Here is a 17,787-nt window from a genome sequence, read left to right on the forward strand (position 1 = left end):
TACATTCACAATATCTCAAAAATATCTTAATATAATTCTAAGATATTTCTCCCTTTGAAATATTCTTAAGACATTCTAGAATTATCTCTAAATCCCCTAAAAATAATTTTCACATTTAAAGATCTAAGAGATATAACGAAATTCTTACAAAACATGAATATAATCTCAGGGCAATCTGTCATCCAACCCCTTCCTTTTTCGTCCGATCTCATCCCCACTTCCGATCTTCTAATTCTCCACTGAATGCGAGACATAGCATCTGTCCATCAAACATTCAAACCCGTCTTCCTTTCCTTCCAGCAGGGGTTAAGGGCTCCCTAGCCATCTAGATTTCAGGTTTTCTAGCGATGGAGAAATTACTTAGATGAATCGAGCTTTCAGAATTTAGCTCTGCACGAGTCTCTTCCCCTCACTCTTGTATATTATCATTCCGTAATGCACTTCTTAATCGTAAGTCTGATTTTCTAGCAAATTTAATTGAATCAAACTCAGTCAACAAAGAACACCACAGATCTGTACGTCAGATAAAGAGGATTTAATAGACACAGGATTCATCTGAAACCAGACTTGTCACACAGTTCATTGTAATTTCCTCACACAAACTTCTTTGATGGGTCATCACATCAAGAACTTTGCTAGTGTGTTCGAGTTTACATATGCCAAAGAGGCTAAGCCTTGAATACTGAACCAGCTGAAGTAATTGTTCCATCTCTTCCACCCGAACTTGATTCCACCCAACTGCAAGAATACCAAAAAATAGTCTCAATGTTTTATGCAAGAGCCACATAGCTCAGAAGTTTCTTATTCCTAAAAAGCCAAAGGTGTGTGTATATGTAGGATCATCTGATGTACTAAATCGCATTGCCTGCTCTACTAAATTCTAACTTATATGGCCAACACTGCTGGAACTAGCAAAGATTTGGGGATCGACTGCACACAATCTTATGTTATGGATCAGAAAACTGCAATAGTGTTTAATCCAGTTGACTCATCTTCCTCCAGAAAATAATCAGCAACTCATCCCAAACGATATGAGGGGATATTCTGACTAGATCATTAGTGTAACAATGTCTTATGGCTCAATTGCATACCCCATTAGAAGCATCAAACAAGTATCACTATGAGAACTCTACTCTTCCATATCGTCCCTGGCTTCAGAAATTTCTTCTGTCTCCTTCAGAGGAGTAATCTTCATCAAGAGAACCTCTGTATAGCAGAATCAGTAACCAGCAACGAAAACATTAAATTGGTTATTGTTTATATGGGGAAAATGAATCCTATGCTATAAATGGGTGGTGGGACAGTGTTACTGACCAGTCTTCTTGGGGAAAGTGTACCCTTTCTCACTGACATATGTACGCAGGTTTGGCATCAGATGATTCCTCAGGTACTCCTTATCACCCTGTGGAAGTGCACAAAAAAGTTAAACCTGAACTTAGGAATTGCGTGCATCTCCGAGAAATTAAGCACACAAACCTTAGTTATCACGCAGACATCAACATTGCTTCCAGATCCCAAATCATTGAAAATACCCGCACATATTGCCTCAGTCACCAGCTTAATTCCCTCATCTCTCTGCCAAGGTCATCGTAACCGACAAGAATGAATAATCTGGTCATTACTTTTGACAAGACAACAATTCTAGGAGCCGCATTGACCTCATATAGCATTACAATAGCCATGATCAACATGGAATTAAACATCAGATCCGGAAAAGGCTTCCATTTTCATTCATGCAACCTCACTAGAGTTTACGCAGCAAATAATGACCTAGAAATGAACTGGCGATAAGAAAATGTCAAAAGATGAACTTACCGTCAAGCCTTCTTTGAATTTATCTTCAAATACAGACATTGCAGCTAGAGAACCCGAACCCATTGTAGCAAATGGCAGTGTGTCTGTTGAGCCATGGGGATATATCTGGACAACAACAGATTCCAATATCAGCCACAAAAATTAGACAAGCGCATGAGCGGCCAATAAGAGGTATTGTTAGTATTAGAGGAATCATTTGAAAGCAGAACACTTACGGTGTGCAAGTGAGGTCCAGTAACATCAACTCCGCCAAGAACCAGAGCAGCCTGAACGTGACCTTGATAGCTGCATATTATATAAGTTACCACTGACCATTAAAAGATGAAGAAAGTAATTCTATGCACTCTGCCTCACTCTCCACAAAATGCTTACTTGAAAAGGTGCCTCTTCAGAAGTGTCAACGCCGTCACAACCCTGGATTCACGGCCGGTATGGTACCGATGCAATTGCAGCTGTGAGCTCACCATGTCTAGGTAAATGCAAACGCAACAATCAAACCATAACAACCATCCAGATTACACAGCATTGCTTATTTAGGCAATCAACAAATTGCAAAAGCATTATTGTTGTTTATCAGCTATAGAAGATTAAGGAGCTATGTACCTGTTACTGCCTCTGTATCTGCAGCAGTTCCAGCACCACAGCAATATATGTTGGGTGCAATGTAATGAATTTTCTCGCAGTTCTTATCAGCAACTATAGGTCCTTCAGTTGCTCTAGTATCAGCTCCAAGAATAACACCATCCTGTAGGAACCATATGCTCCGTAATGTTGATAGATACATACAGCATGAAGTAAAATCCATGACTCCATCAATTCAGGCTCAATGTGCAGTTATTTTTCAAATCAGGGATACAATGAAGCCGCCATTCAATCTACAAATTTCAGGCTGCCATTTTATTCTATGAATGTGAAGTTCTATCATCCTGTACCAAGGCAAAAGTGACATCTTCACCAGTAAATCAAACCCCACTCTGAGGTTTAGACATTAGTACAATATCTATATCATCTCGTTCTAGCAAAAGAAAAAGAATTCTCAATTGGAAAACTCTGTGATGAAAACTAGTAGTTAGTGGCTATACACAGGTAAGCCTAAGAGACAACCTTAAAATGAATAAAGACAATTTTACGCTAAGTAAATTTTAGTTTGCATAATAATAAGCAATTGTCCTACAATTCCAACGAGATAGCATCAATTTACTGTCTTGCTTTAGAGGATATTAAGTCAAAAAATCATTGTTCCACAGGCAGACAACTCGTACCTGGAAAATCAACCCCACAATCGTCGTTCCTGTTTTCCTGAAAGAAGGGGCCTTAGCACCCTCATTCTTCTTAGCAAGCATAGCATTCCTCCGACACAGATCAAAGCTAAATCCACCCTTTGGAGGAACTTCAACCATTTGCTTAGTCATTTTGAGTATCAGTCAATCTGCAGAGCAATAGTAAAATCATAGCCACATTTAAGTTCATATTCCATAACAACTATGCTTATCCAAATACCGAAGAGAAAATAATCTCATCATGGCAGACACTGTAAACCCTAAATTTGGTGCAAAATCTGAACTTCAAACGGCATTACGACTACTCCAGGAGACAGGATCATTAACTATTGGAGCAGATAGATCTTCGGTTGAGCTTCTCACCTTTACTTGAAGAAGAAGTCTTCGGTAGGAGAAAAGTTGAGGGGAGATGAAGAGCTGGTGGAGATAGAAATCAAGAGCTTATAATCGAAGGAGCAGAACTAGAAATCGAGAGAGAAGAGATGGACATGAGCTAGGCCACGAGCGACGACTCCGACTACCAGATAGGGGTGGCCGGCGATCGACGAGTCACGGGACGACGGTCAAGTCGGCGAGCTAGCACGGCGGGTGCGGCGGCGAGAGATCTGCGGCGACTATTTGCAAATTTGCATCCGAACGGTAGACTTGAGAAATTTAATTTATTTTTTATTTTTCAAATATAAAATAATATGTAATAATAATGTAGGGCCAGGCCTTATTATGTGGGCTTGTGTTGATGATACGCGGGCTCTATCATATGGACATGGGCTATAAGCCTATCTTGATATCTATAATAATACATGCATACATGATGTAAAGGAGAATTTGTACATTAATTACGCATTAAGTTCATCAACATAAATAATCAGTTTTCTTTTTTATAAAATAATTATATTTCAATATAAAGCATTTCTAGATAATAATTGAATTTCTGTAACTAAGTAATTAAATGCGTATTAATATATATAAGTTAGTCAATTCTAAATTTTTTTATTATCTTATAAAATGACTCATGTTAAAAAATTTTAAAATTTTCTATTTTGGATAAATTTTTGTAATAGAAGTTTTCACTCTAAAATATTTTCAAACGATGTTGCATTTGGATTTTATGCTGTAGCAACTATATAATAATATTTATATATAACAATTATGATATGTGTATATATGCATATACTGAATTAACCACTTCACTAAAAATTGCCTATACTGATTTCCTATCCTTGAGCGGGCTTCCTTGACATCCAACACATCTTCAATGATATCCGGTTGTTTCCTCCGGAGGTGTTCAATATGGTCAATTTTTGCAGTTGGAAATATGATTTTCTCTAGCAGGTTAATAAGTACTTATAAAAAATGCTTCTGCTTATTCTCTATTTTAAGCATTAATTTTAATTTCAGCAGTTTCAAATTGTTACCTCCCAAATATTTTTGCTTATTCTAAAATTAACATTTATTTTTGAGTAATTATACTTCAGCAACAACACTCCCAAACCAAGCCTTAATCTTATATATAAGTACATTGATTTTCAACTTAGCTTTAATGGTAAAATAACAATTTTTTTGTCATAATTCAAAATATGTTTCTAAATATTCGACTGCATTACTATAAACTCAAATTTATAATTACTTTTTGAAAAGTATACTAATATTTAATTACTATTAATAAATGTTCACAAAAATACAAATCAAAGTTCTTATTTTGCAAAACTTTTTCCTCAATTTCATAATAATAGAAAACAAACAGCTAATTAATAAGTATTAGAACAACAAATGTTTACTAAAGGTGAAAATAAAAATAAAGATAGATGTCAAATTTAGGATTGTGAGAAAGTAACATTTAAATTTGAATATTTTTTACAAAAAGATTTTCACAATTCATGAGATTACTACATTTTCAATCTAATTTTTACTAAAAATAATGAAAATATAAAAGACGAGTTCAAGAAAAAGGTAATTTCAAAATTTTAAAAAAAATTAATTTTAATATAAGAAATATGAGACAAGTATAGAAAAAAAAATTATATCATTTCTCCTTTTAACTTGCAGATATTAAATTATATATGGAGGCTCACGCAAAGATATATATGTACAAAAAAATGATCATAAAAATTTAATATGAGAGAGTAAATTTTTTAAAAATTTAATTATCAAAATTTTTTTGTTAACTTTAAAATTATAATTAAAACTCAATATATCAAAGTACATTTTTTTAGGTAAAATTTCAACGTTATTCCAGATGATTTATCAAATTCTTAGCCTATTCAAAGTAGCTTTATTTTTAATTTATAATTTAATTAGGAAATGATTAATTGTTAAAAATTATGAAATAATAAAAAATTAAATATAAGTAAAGGATATGAAAATATCAATTCTTGCCCCAAGATAATAATATTTCATCCAGAAAATATAAAGGATGAAAACAACTATTCACTTCTTATGAATAACATGCTTGGCACATGGAATTAGTATTGGATATTAAGAGATAGGTGTGTGCACGAATACCGGTATACCCCGAACCAGTTGGAACCTACCCGTTAGGGTAGAGTCCGGGTGTTAAAATAAGAAACTGGTGAAAACAGGTTCCAGTTCTGGTTCCTACATGTAAGATACCCAGAACCGGAGCATGAATCGGTATTCGAACTCGATAATAATTTCTAATAGTTATATTCAGATATATTTATCCCTTTTACTTTACCATATTCCCTTCTCTCTCTCTCTCTCTCTCTCTCTCTCGTGGAAGCCTCGCATTCCTTATCATCAGTAGCTTTGGTTCGTTGACCTCGGTGATGCCTGATTGTATTACAGATATTTAGTTTTGTGGATGGATTGATAAGACATATTACTCTTTGTTATAGATGTATTGTGGATTAATCTAAATCTATGTCAACATTCTATTTTACGTTATTACTGATTATGGACGAGACATTTTCGATTTTATTTAGCAAGACAAAAAAATGTACAGGTTCCAACAGGGTATCCAGAATCTGTGGTATAATACAGGTTCCGAGTAAGTTCCGTTTTCATGACTCAACAGGGTAGTGTCCAATTCCAAAATCTTGGAACCCATTCCTTACAGGATATGATTCGAATATCGTGAAAAAAAGGGTACCCGGACCTGAACACTCCTATTAAGAGACAATGTATAAATACATAACTATAAATTAGAAAATTTTTATTTGTACATTATAATATATAAAATTATTTTTAATTTATTTCTATGCGATTAACAAAAATTGCTTATTCATATTGCATACCCTAATAATTGAAATACTAATTAATGTGTACCCTATACATTTACTATTTCTAATTTATTAAAACAAAAATTCTATTGGAAGTAGATTAATTTTATTAAAAATTGTTAAAGAAGCTAAATATTATGTTCTTTTTCTTCAACACTTAGTTCAATAACTTTTCTTCTTTTCGTCTTAACTAGTATTATTTTATAGATAAAGAATTTTTTAGAATTAATTTAAATTATCGGTTTTGATTTATTTATATATAATCTATCTTTATTTCAAAAAATACATTTGTTAAACTAAATTACGATTGTATAGCTATGATAAGTTTTTTTTTATATAAATAATAATTAATCAAATTAAGACATAACATTAATATAAATGAACTACGGTTGATAAGATATAGGAAGTCATCAACCAAGAAAATTCCTAAACAAAATTTAAAACAAACTCGGTGTGATGAATATTTTACATTGATAATTCTCATAATTAATTTATAAAAATATTTTACATTGATAATTTTCATAATTAATATGAAACAATGAAAATATTTGATAATTATATATATTAATATTATTGAGCTCACATTATTCATAATTTATTTATATTGACTGCATTATATTAAAACTTTTCGAAAGTACTATATAGCTAATCTTATTAAATCTTAATTAAGTAAACTTTTCATCGAAGTGATTAATGGATCATTTCATCTAAAATTATTAAAATTCATGAAACTTAGTTTATGTAATGTCATAATTACATAAATTCTTTACGTATGAATAGAATAAAAAAACAAACCTTTTGCATATCAAAATAAACAATAAATTCATATTATTTATTATTTTCATATTTAACTACTTACTATAAAAATTTCTTCACCAAAACTGTATATTGGACGGATTTAATAGCCTAGTAATTAGGTAATTGAAAACCTACTTTTTTATGACTATTTTGATTAGCATGCGGCACATCAAGTAATTTTTCCATATTTACAGCATTGCCCCCAAAGTTTTTCTAATTTGCAAAATGGTGCCAGGGTTGGACCCCACACCCGAGGGGAAAGAAATAGCTGGGGAATGGCTGCTCAGGGAAGGGGCCAACGGAAGCTCCAATCCCAGCAAACACCACTCAAGGCGAGGTCATTGGCAGTATCAGGGTTTGCTGGTAACCTCGCCTGGGCAGTGGTCATTGGGTTTGAAACTTTTGTCGCTTGGAATCACTCCACTCTCTCTCTTGTGTCTAGGATCGGAGCCCCCGCCGCCCTCGTCCCTCTTCGATGACCTATTGTCGATTGCTGCTCTCTCTTTTTTTCAATTTTCGATTTGTTATTATGTGAAATTTAAATATTAATATAAAAGGGGTAAAATCTTCTCGTAAAAGTAAAAACATATGATCGAGGATGTATCTAAACTTTTCTTCTCAGAAAACTACATTAACTTATTTATTAAGCACTTATTCTAGAAACCGCTTAAATTTTGATCAATACATAAATTATGTGTTGAAAATTTAATTCCAAACAAACACAACTTTAATATGGAGTCCAATCAGTCATCACCACTTAAGTACAGCGATATCTGAATAGGGCGTTTAATCTATTGTAAGAGTTGTTTGATATCATTTGCGACGTTAAGAGCATCGGCAGCTGCTCCATAGAGCCCCCTCCTCGATAAACCGACGCAGTATAAACCATTCTTCCCTTTCCAGTGATTTGGGAAGCTCTGTTTGCAAATCCCATCCTCCCCCAACAAGAGATCATCTCCCTGAGAAGTTGTTGAAGTCTAATCAGGAGTACATATTAAGATCAGAAGCCAAAATAGAAACTTGATGGTTAATCGGGCACCGAAATCGTACCAGAGCCGAAGGAATAGTAGGGAGATTGAATTGGAAGAGTAATTTGCGTACCTTGAGCCACTTATTCGTGGATCTATTGAAGCCGGTGCAGAACACGATCGAGTCAAATGGATGAGACTTTCCATCCTCAAGTCGCACAATATTTCCGTCTATGCTTTTAATGGCCGGAAGCACCTACAAAGAAGGAATTGATCATGGGGAGGCCAGTGACCGTTTTTAAACACAAACATGAGATATAGTCGAAATATTTCGCGTGGAACATTATATATAGTTTGACAGTTGCACTTCACTTGTTCTAACTATTTATGCCGGACGCATCTCATTCTTTTCATGACCTAGAACCCAATTGTGCACGACATCAATCAAAGAATATAACGCCAACTACAGATGAAATAAGTCATTTGATCTCCATTCTTCACTATGTCAATGAAAAATCAGTTAATAAGAGTGTAAACGCATATGAGCTTGTCCCGCGTGATAAAAGAACAATCAAGTCAAACTATTCCCGTTATAAGGGAGGAAAAAGATTATATTCTGGAATCGTCTAATGAAAAAGAAATTAAAAAAAAAAGTCAAGGAAATGGAAATTCTAACATCATATGGGTGTTGACTTAATCAAATTGGACTAGCCTTCCTATCTCATTTATCCCATGTTGTGTTCGGTGGCTAAAATAAGATGAATATGAAAGTGGGCTTATCATGCATATCGTGCGGACTTCTGACATCACACTGTTGTGTTTGGTGAGGTGTGGAAAAAACTCATTTAAGGATACAATGGGAATTTATCTAATTGCCTTATATTAATTGAACTTAAAATTTTTATTATTAAGCAACAAACAGATGAATTTAAAAGTAAAATTCTTTTTTTTTGCGCATAAAAATTTCTTTTTACCCAAAAAAAGTAAAAAATTATTCTAAAATGAGACTATTTTCTGAAAACTAAAACATGTTTCAAGATTTTGGAACCGGACCCTACCATCTTAAGTCATGGAACTAGAACCTACCGAGAACCTGTATTATATCACAGAATACCTTATTGGAACCTAAAAATTTTTTTGTCTTGCTAAATAAAACCGAAAAATGTCTCATCCATAATCAATAATCACACAAAACAAAAATATCGACATAGATTTAGATTTTTTTTAATTAGTGACTATATTTTTTAAATATAAGAATATTTAAATTTAGCTAGATATATATATATAATGGGGGAAATTATTATCCGGATCCTATCCTATTTTCAATACGAGTTACCAGAACCCTACCCTAACGGGTAGGTTTCAACTAATTCCAGATATACCCGATATTCGTGCACACCCCTAATACATAGTCATGCTGGGGTGTCATATGAGTAAATATTGGATCAGTATTACTCATCCACTTAGATGTGTAACACCCAATGAAAATGTCTAAAAGTGAGAAACTGACCTCATAATGAGCCCATAGGTTCCCACTCACGAGCATTTTGATTTATTATTACTCATCTAAAGTGGATGAGTAATACTCATTGAATATTTTACATTAAATTTTTTTGTTAATTTAGAATGTCATATAGAAATTGAATTATTGTAATTAGATAAAATATAACCAAAAGAAACATTAAAAAAGAATTATAATCACTTATTATTATTCTATTAGCAATTTTATTTTTTATCAAATTATAAATTATAATACTTTACTTAATTAATTTTAATAATAATTATTAACCATATAAAGTTAAATTAAAAGAATCTCATCGAAGTGATTAATCATTTTATATAAAATTATTCAAATTTATCAAACTTAATATATGAAATATAAGAAAAAAAGACACTTGCAAGTATATAATGTTAAGATTTTATAGACTCTATGATTATTAATCTATCTTTCTTTCATTAATTAAACTTAGGAATTTTGTATATTTTGGACTTTATAATTATTTTCTTATAAATTAGATTGATAATTGAGATAATCTATAAAATATTTTACATGAATTATTTGCTTATGAGCTCTAAAATTAATATTATCTAACGTGAGTATGAAATTTATCGTATTAAAATTTACAAAATATAAAAACATATAAATCAATATTAATAATTGTTTTGATATCTAATATTTCATAATTTTTTTATAATATTTTTTTTTACAAAATTAATGTAATGCACTAGTTCAATAGACTAGTTATCTAACAAATTTGCATCACACTCTCTCGTAATTTATCTATTTCCTTAATCACGCTCGACTACCTCCTGAACTTCTCATTCGTACGTTAAAAATAGGGAAAAATATAGTTTTGATTATGTACCTTTCACTGCTTTTTTATTTTAGTCATATTTCTATTATATTTTCTATTTTCGTCATATTCCTTTCATTTTTTTTCTATTTTCATCCTTTCGTTACTCACAACATTAATTTTGCTGACATGAAAACTGATCTAATATCCACGTCCAACTTACTAAATTAAAGGCAATATGATAACAAGAAATCAAAAACAGAAAGAAAGAACAAGAAACTAAAAAAAAAACAGGGGGAAATGTAAACAAAGAACACCGAAGGCCATTACGTCGGCCACTCAACAGCAGTATCTCTGACAGAACACCTAACAAAGGAGCACCACAGACCCCTATGCACTGCAGGACGACCCAAATTAGAGATCGATTTATTCGCGTTGGACGCTGAAGAAACGACCTGAGTTCACCGAGCACCTCATTCCCCTTCCCAGATCACGTCTCTCTTTCCGCCGCAAATTCTCAGTTTATAATGTTGAATGATAATCAATTGATTTGTTGAATCTTTGTTGAGGATTGTTTGGATTATAATTTTTTTTAACTCATCTCCACTTATCTTCAATTCAACAATACAATTATTACTTTTTTAAAAAAAAATTTAACCATTCAATTCAATTTTTAATATTAAATTCCATCAACTATTCATTATTTTTTCCACAATTCAACAAACAATCATTACTTTATCTCAACTATTCATTATTTTTTCACATTTTTTTCGCATAATTCAACATCACAATCATTATAAACCAATTAAAATCACTCAACTCAGCTCAACTATAATACCAAACACATTTTGCTCCAAAACCCTTTGATCGTAAGTATCAATTTTGGAATGGGATTTTTACCTAAAATGGCCCATGATTTGTCCGTTTTGTCAAATCTATCATATGCTTTTTTTTTGTCAAATCTATCACATGGTTTACTTTTTGCATCAAATTATCCCGACGTTATCTTTTCGGTCGACATCGAATGGCCGTGCTGACGTGGCACGTGGAGAGATAGTGGGCCACACTTGTCACGTAGGCGCCACGTCAGCACGGCCATTAGATGTCGACGGAAAAGATAACGCCGGGATAGATTTGATGCAAAAAGTAAACCATAGGATAGATTTGACAAAAAAAACATAGGATAGATTTGACAAAACAGATAAACTATGGGTCATTTTAGGTAAATATCCTTTTTGGAAGAGCTTGATAAGTTTGAAAGCTGTACAACTGTGCAATTGTGAGGATAAGCTTTTGGTGTTCAAGTCGAGGACGAAAATGAAGATAAAGGCTTGAAGTGTGATTTCTCTTTGAAATTTCAGTTCTCTCAGTCTTTGATTCTCCTCTTCCTCATCTTCGTCTTCTAAACTCTCACCCCTTTTCGATTCATCATGCAAGTTCTTTGTACTCACTATTTCTTTGCAACTCCTCCATGGATGACCAATAAGAGGAGCAGGCTGAAACATGTTTCTAGCGAAGAAAACTGGTGGTTGTTGTAACCCTCCATCACGCCACATGCATTTCATTATTTTTTTACATTTTTATATTACATAAATCTTTATATTAATTTCATCGAATAAATGAAAGGCCCCAGTTTACGACTTCCCTTTAGGCCACAATTTATGTTGGGCCGCCCCTGTAACTCTCTCCCCTCCTGTAACTCTCTCCTCTCTATCTGTCGAGAAAGCGTTTTATCTATCACGTTCAAAGTTCAAGCCCTTCTCTCCCCTTCATTTATCTTTTTTTTTTTGGATAAAATATTTATATCATTGAAGTCAATTAGAATTTTTCTTATTTTCTTATATAAATTCATATTTCATTTAATTCAATTCCATGTTATAATCGTAATCATATAATATATCTATAGCAAAAATTGCGTGAATTTGTAGAGAACTATGGTGAGCAAGGCCATAAGGAAGTTGTCTCATAAAATGGTGAGTATTGTTATTGGAGTCGGTAATTTTTTTTATATTACCTGAATTTCACCTGATCTTATCTTCTTACATGTTCCCACGTCGATGATCGGGTACTTGCCGTACTTGAGTTTCATGGAAAAAGGGCCCTCTGTCGGCCTTCTGATCCCATACTTCAACATATCTCCATAAACCAGCTTGCTCAGCAGAACCAGTATCGAGTCGACTATGTCAGGCGGTATATTTCGTGAGAAAGAATGCCACCGACACCATCTCTTTTGTCAATATATGCACCTGGTGCGACATGTGAACATCTTAGACGCATATCATATCATGCCTATAAAACATTTTAACGTTATTGAATATGATAAGGAAAGATTAACTACCGGGCTCCGGGCAGCTATGGATGTCATTGCGCCATGATTTGCCAGGTCTAGAGCGATTTCCATGCCAGAATTCCCTGACCCAACGACTAGGACACTCTTGTCCTTGAACTCTTCCCCGGACTTAAACCGGGTCGAGTGAAGGACCTTCCCCAGGAAGGTACTAAGACCTTCGACTTGTGGGATGAACGGGTTGGCCGTCTCCCCAGAAGCCACCACCAGGAACCGGCAGGCGTAGTACTCCTCGGCCCCACCTGAGCCCAGGTCTCTAGCTACCAAGCGCCACTTCCTGGCGGTCTCATCATAGACCGCCGACTCAACTGATCTCTGGTAGACCGGGTTGATCCTGAAACGGGCGACATAGTCATCCAGATACTGGACAAACTGAGCCTTTGGCACGTAATCGGGGTAATCAGCAGGGAACGGCATATGGGGGAGCTCACAGTATTGCTTCTTCAAATGGAGGTGGAGACGATCATAGGCGTATTTAGTCCATATAGAGGCAAAGCAGTCTTCCCTTTCAAGGACCATGTAGGGTATCGAGAGGTGGCTGAGGGATGCAGCTGCAGAAAGGCCCGCTGGCCCGGCTCCGACTACTATCACCAGCTGATCCTGCATCGTCGTGTAGTTTGCTCTGGCTGGTGAAGAAACTGAGTTCTTTAGGAGCCGAATGACTTAGTTATATATATATAGCAGGAAGAGTTCTGCCGGTTTTCTTTGTCTTAATTAAATAGAAAATAATCAAAGGCCAAGGCTTTTTCCACCCCTTTTATGGCTAAGGAAATACTATACATTTGGTTTCTTAGATTTGATGACTTCTCTATTTTAGTCCTTTTTTTATTTTTTTTATCGTTTAGATACTATACTTTTGAATACTTTTCTGTTTTAGTCATTTTCTTTTTTATCCAATATATTTGATTACTTTTCTATTTTCGTTCTTTCATTAGATTTTTTTATTGGAGAAGCTTTTAACTTTGGTCCTTAACCTTTGAAAGTTATTCTTTTATCCTAATTCTTTTTTTGGTTCAATTTTTTATTAAGATTAAACTTTTTTTTCTTATACTTCTACCCCTCAAATTCCCATAAAAATGCCCACGCGATATTTTGAAATTTATAAAAAATTATTATTTGAAATCCAAAAATAAAACAAAATCTATCAAACTATATTTTGTCAAGGAGGATGGTAAATTGAGAGGGAGAGAGGCTATGATAGCCGGTAGGGGAAGAAGTCGCACTACCACCCTAGAGGAGGTCACCTTAAGTCAATACCTCCATTCACGATTACAATTGCAACATCACTCCCTGCATCAAGGTTTACCATGTCCTTGCATAGTGTGTCACTACCAAGCTCATAGGTGTGGTTCGTGACTATTAAACCACAATTGCCTTTATTTTTCTTGTATTTTTTCATTTCTTTATTATCAAATTTGAGTACCGATTCCCTTAACACAAGCAGCGACTACCCCCTACAAAGATTGCCTACGACCTAAATGCTCGTCCTTGCTCATTCTTTTGACTAGGTTCACAATTTTTGCTTTATTATTTTGATATATTTTGTTTCATTTTATAAATTAAAAAAATAATTTTTAAAAATTTTAAAAATACCATCCGAGCTTTTTATGAGAATTCTAGCGGTAGAAATATAAGAAACAAAACTTTTAATATTAAGAAAAATTGAACAAAACAAAAGATTTAGGATAAAAAATAACTTGAAAAGGTTGAGGACCAAACTTAAAATATTCTCTAATAAAAAATCTGATAAAATGATGAAAACGGGAAAGTAATCAAAGTTATTGGATGAACATGAATCAAGAAAAAAGAAAAGGACTGAAACAGAAAAATAATCAAAGGTATAGGGTATAAACAATAAAAAAATTAGAAAAAAAGACGAAAATAGAAAAGTATTCAAACCTAAAGGACCAAATGTATAGTTTTCCCTATGGCTAATTCACCCCCTTTTTCATCTTACTTAAATGCCCCCAATACTTATTAATTACAATAGGTAATATGGATAAAGACTCTTAATTCACTCTCTAAATTTTCATCTCTTCAATCCTACTTTCCATTTGAGCAATTATCCTCTATTTACTCTAAATATCCATTACTTCAAAATTATTTTAGAGATATTTTTAACTTTTGTACACTAAATAAGCAAAAAATATAATATTACCCACATAACCCGAAATCTCATTTATTTAGTATTCCATTACCCATTTAATTTAAATTAAAAATAAAAAGTAAAAGAACCAACTCTTCATATTCAAATAAAATTATTTTCATAACAAATATAAAAACAGAACATCAATTAATAAGAATATATATTTAAAATTATTGGTTTTTATATTAATTGGGATTCATTTATTTTCATTGATGTTTATTTCTTCAGGAAAAATATTATAAGTAATAAGTTTATGCTTTCCCAAATAATAGATTTATATAATTATACTCATATAATTATGCTTGTCAATTTTCATTTTGTTAGATCATAATCTTTTTAACTTGTGAGATATTGATTAAAATAATATTTATGAATTTATTATTACAAGACGAAAAATATAACATTGAATACATCGTTGTCAGTTATCTTCCTTGGAGCAAGAACACTGTGTCATAAGGGGAACGCATGTTTTAAATATTTATCTTTTCTACCTTTAAGTAAATATTTAATTTTGTAGATATAAATATTTTACTGTATTATTAATATTTCTAACCAACTAATAGGATACTAGAGAAAATATATTTTGTGCTTAGAGATAGCATTTTTTTTCTAAGAGTATTTCTAATTAATTATAGATGAATATGGAATTTTTTTAAGTAATATGATGAGCAAGTCCATTTTTAGAGTAAATGAGAAAAAGTTTTCAGATGGGTAAGTTTAATGCATTAGAAAATGATTTAATAAGTCTATCCATATTTAATTAGAGCAATTAATGTGCCATGAGGACATTTTGGTACAATGGATAACAAATAGAGTGGATTAGTCAAAATATAGGTAGAAATAGCCTCATTCATATTTAAATAATATAATATTGATAGGTTGGGGCTATTTCTACTCCATTTTGGCTTACATATTCCATTTTCTTTGGGTAACTGAATTTATACGTTCTTTAATTTATTCTCTTCCTATCTTTGTCATTACATTAAACTTCCTAGTTGAAAATTTTTCTCACTTTTTTTCAGTGTACACCCTGATTTTGAAAAATTCAATGGATTTTAACTAATCCAGTCCAAGCCAAGTCGGCTCACTAAAGATTAAAACTCTCCAATGAAGGATCTTCTCACTTTATTCTACATATTCACCTCTCCATGATATTGCCTAAACAAATTTCATATTTCCATCCAGTGAATGACAAAAATATTATTTTTTTCGATGTGTACCATAGTATTCGGAAGCCCGACTGTCCTAAATAATCAAATTCAAACATGGTCGATCCACTAAGGGGGTACAACTCTCCAACCATGGATTTTATCTATTCAAAAGACTTGAACTTAAAACCTTACTTCATTTTATTTCGAGAAGTCCCAATTTTTTTTTTCTGGCATAGTATCCTATTACTTAAACAAAAATCTTGATGCATAAAGAAATAAAAACACAACCAAATATTTATATCTACAAAAATAATTTTTTTACTCGATAAAAATAGAAAAGAAAAAAACACATCTAAGAAAATATTTCCTTGGCCAATTATTCTAGGAGAGATAACCTTTCAAATGGATTATTAGGAAAAGAAATATATTGAATTACATTTTCTAGTCAATTCGTATACTTTCTTACGTGGCATTAGATATAATATTAATTTTTCATGTAATAGCTAAATTTAAATGGTCACGTATTATTAGAATTTAAAGTTCATGATTATTGTTTAAAATTGATATTTTCACAATTTTTAAGACTAACTAGATGGAAAATTTAAGTTGAAAAGCATGACTATATGTGTACAATTGTGGATATCTATTATATGAAAAACATGAGCACATTACTTGTATGCATTTCTTAAAATTAAGTATTCTGCAATGAAAGTTAAAAACTCACAATTAATATAATTTTTTTAAAAAAATAAACATCTTTGTATCATTTTAGGTGATCTTGTTTTTGTTTCCTCATTAAAATCATTTTGCCTGAATATGAAATTTTGGTTCTCGTTTCCTGGCACCGAGCTCTTGAAGTAAGTAATGGAATACTAAACAAACGGGATTTGGATTTTTAGAGTAAGATTATTTCTACTATTTTATTGTATAGAGTTAAGAAATGTTATTTAAAAATAATTCTGAGCCATTAGATATTAAGAATAGGGAGAAAATTTACTGATGGAAATAAATTAGGTGCATTGATTATTAAGAAAGAAAGAGAGATGTGATTTATCAAAGAGGGTATAACACAGTGGTGCACGCTTTCGTCTGATAACCAAGATATTTCAGATTTGACATTTAGTGCGACTACCCTTACTCTTTATTAGTTATTAGAATTTCTATTTCATTGTATTAGACCCAAGAGCCTTTCTTGTAACCGAAAGAAAGAAAAAAAAAAGATGTGATTTCAGTGAGTAATCTAAGGGTTTTATCGAGGAAGGGATGTTAGAGCAGCGGCATAACGCACTGACTCAGAAACAGTAGAAAAAATAAAGGGGTGTGTTGGAAAGTTTACTGATGAGAACTGTGATTCCAAATCGAAAGGCGGGTACCAACTGTACTGAACCCTTCTCGATTTTGAGTAAATTAATGTTATGTTTATGAACCTCAATCTTGGAAATAAAATATGAATTTCATGTTCTTAATCTAATAAGAAAAAAAACTCCATGTCAATCCCATGAGCATCGCAAGCCTATATTATAGATGCATTAATTGTATTCAACGAGACGTTCAAAACACTCCGGATTAGGACTACCAGACAGCCTGGACAGGAATTATTGAGTTAGATATATTCTTATTTTCGTTAAAATATGTGTGCGCGGGTATGTATAGGCATATATTTGCATTATGCGTCCTAATGCAAAACTGACCATAGTTTTCATATGATGCTAAAGTTTTCAATTCGATTGGAATTCAAAGTCGACTGTT

The 17,787-nt window shown here is 32.6% G+C and overlaps 1 protein-coding gene and 1 pseudogene across 2 annotated transcripts; both read right to left on the reverse strand.

The window, feature by feature from the left end:
• Positions 1-460: 460 nt before the first annotated feature.
• On the reverse strand, positions 461-3,755 carry LOC116189527 (proteasome subunit beta type-7-A-like). Of its 2 annotated transcripts, XM_031519221.1 has the most exons (11): positions 3,617-3,755; positions 3,459-3,512; positions 3,078-3,244; positions 2,419-2,560; positions 2,188-2,284; positions 2,031-2,100; positions 1,816-1,920; positions 1,477-1,575; positions 1,315-1,402; positions 1,092-1,206; positions 461-738 (listed from the first exon to the last, which is right to left on the reverse strand). In XM_031519221.1, exons 3-10 carry the CDS (start codon positions 3,225-3,227, stop codon positions 1,130-1,132), a joined length of 828 nt encoding a protein of 275 aa, XP_031375081.1. In that variant the 5' UTR covers positions 3,228-3,244; positions 3,459-3,512; positions 3,617-3,755; the 3' UTR covers positions 461-738; positions 1,092-1,129. The 2 variants fall into 2 exon arrangements, with proteins under 2 accessions (XP_031375081.1, XP_031375080.1); XM_031519220.1 differs by having other exon boundaries at positions 493-738; positions 3,459-3,742.
• Positions 3,756-7,793: 4,038 nt separating this feature from the next.
• LOC116216057 lies at positions 7,794-13,509 on the reverse strand (annotated as a pseudogene).
• Positions 13,510-17,787: the final 4,278 nt, after the last annotated feature.

Source organism: Punica granatum, chromosome 8 (assembly GCF_007655135.1).
Source record: "Punica granatum isolate Tunisia-2019 chromosome 8, ASM765513v2, whole genome shotgun sequence".
Lineage (NCBI taxonomy): Eukaryota > Viridiplantae > Streptophyta > Magnoliopsida > Myrtales > Lythraceae > Punica > Punica granatum.

Excerpts from the sequence above, each read along its gene's own strand:
- LOC116189527 (XM_031519221.1), bottom strand. The coding sequence starts at position 3,227 with ATGACTAAGCAAATGGTTGAAGTTCCTCCAAAGGGTGGATTTAGCTTT. Across the intron at positions 1,403-1,476 it reads ATGTCTGCGTGATAACTAAG|GGTGATAAGGAGTACCTGAG; the intron begins GTTTGTGTGCTT and ends GCACTTCCACAG. Across the intron at positions 1,207-1,314 it reads CACTTTCCCCAAGAAGACTG|AGGTTCTCTTGATGAAGATT; the intron begins GTCAGTAACACT and ends TCTGCTATACAG.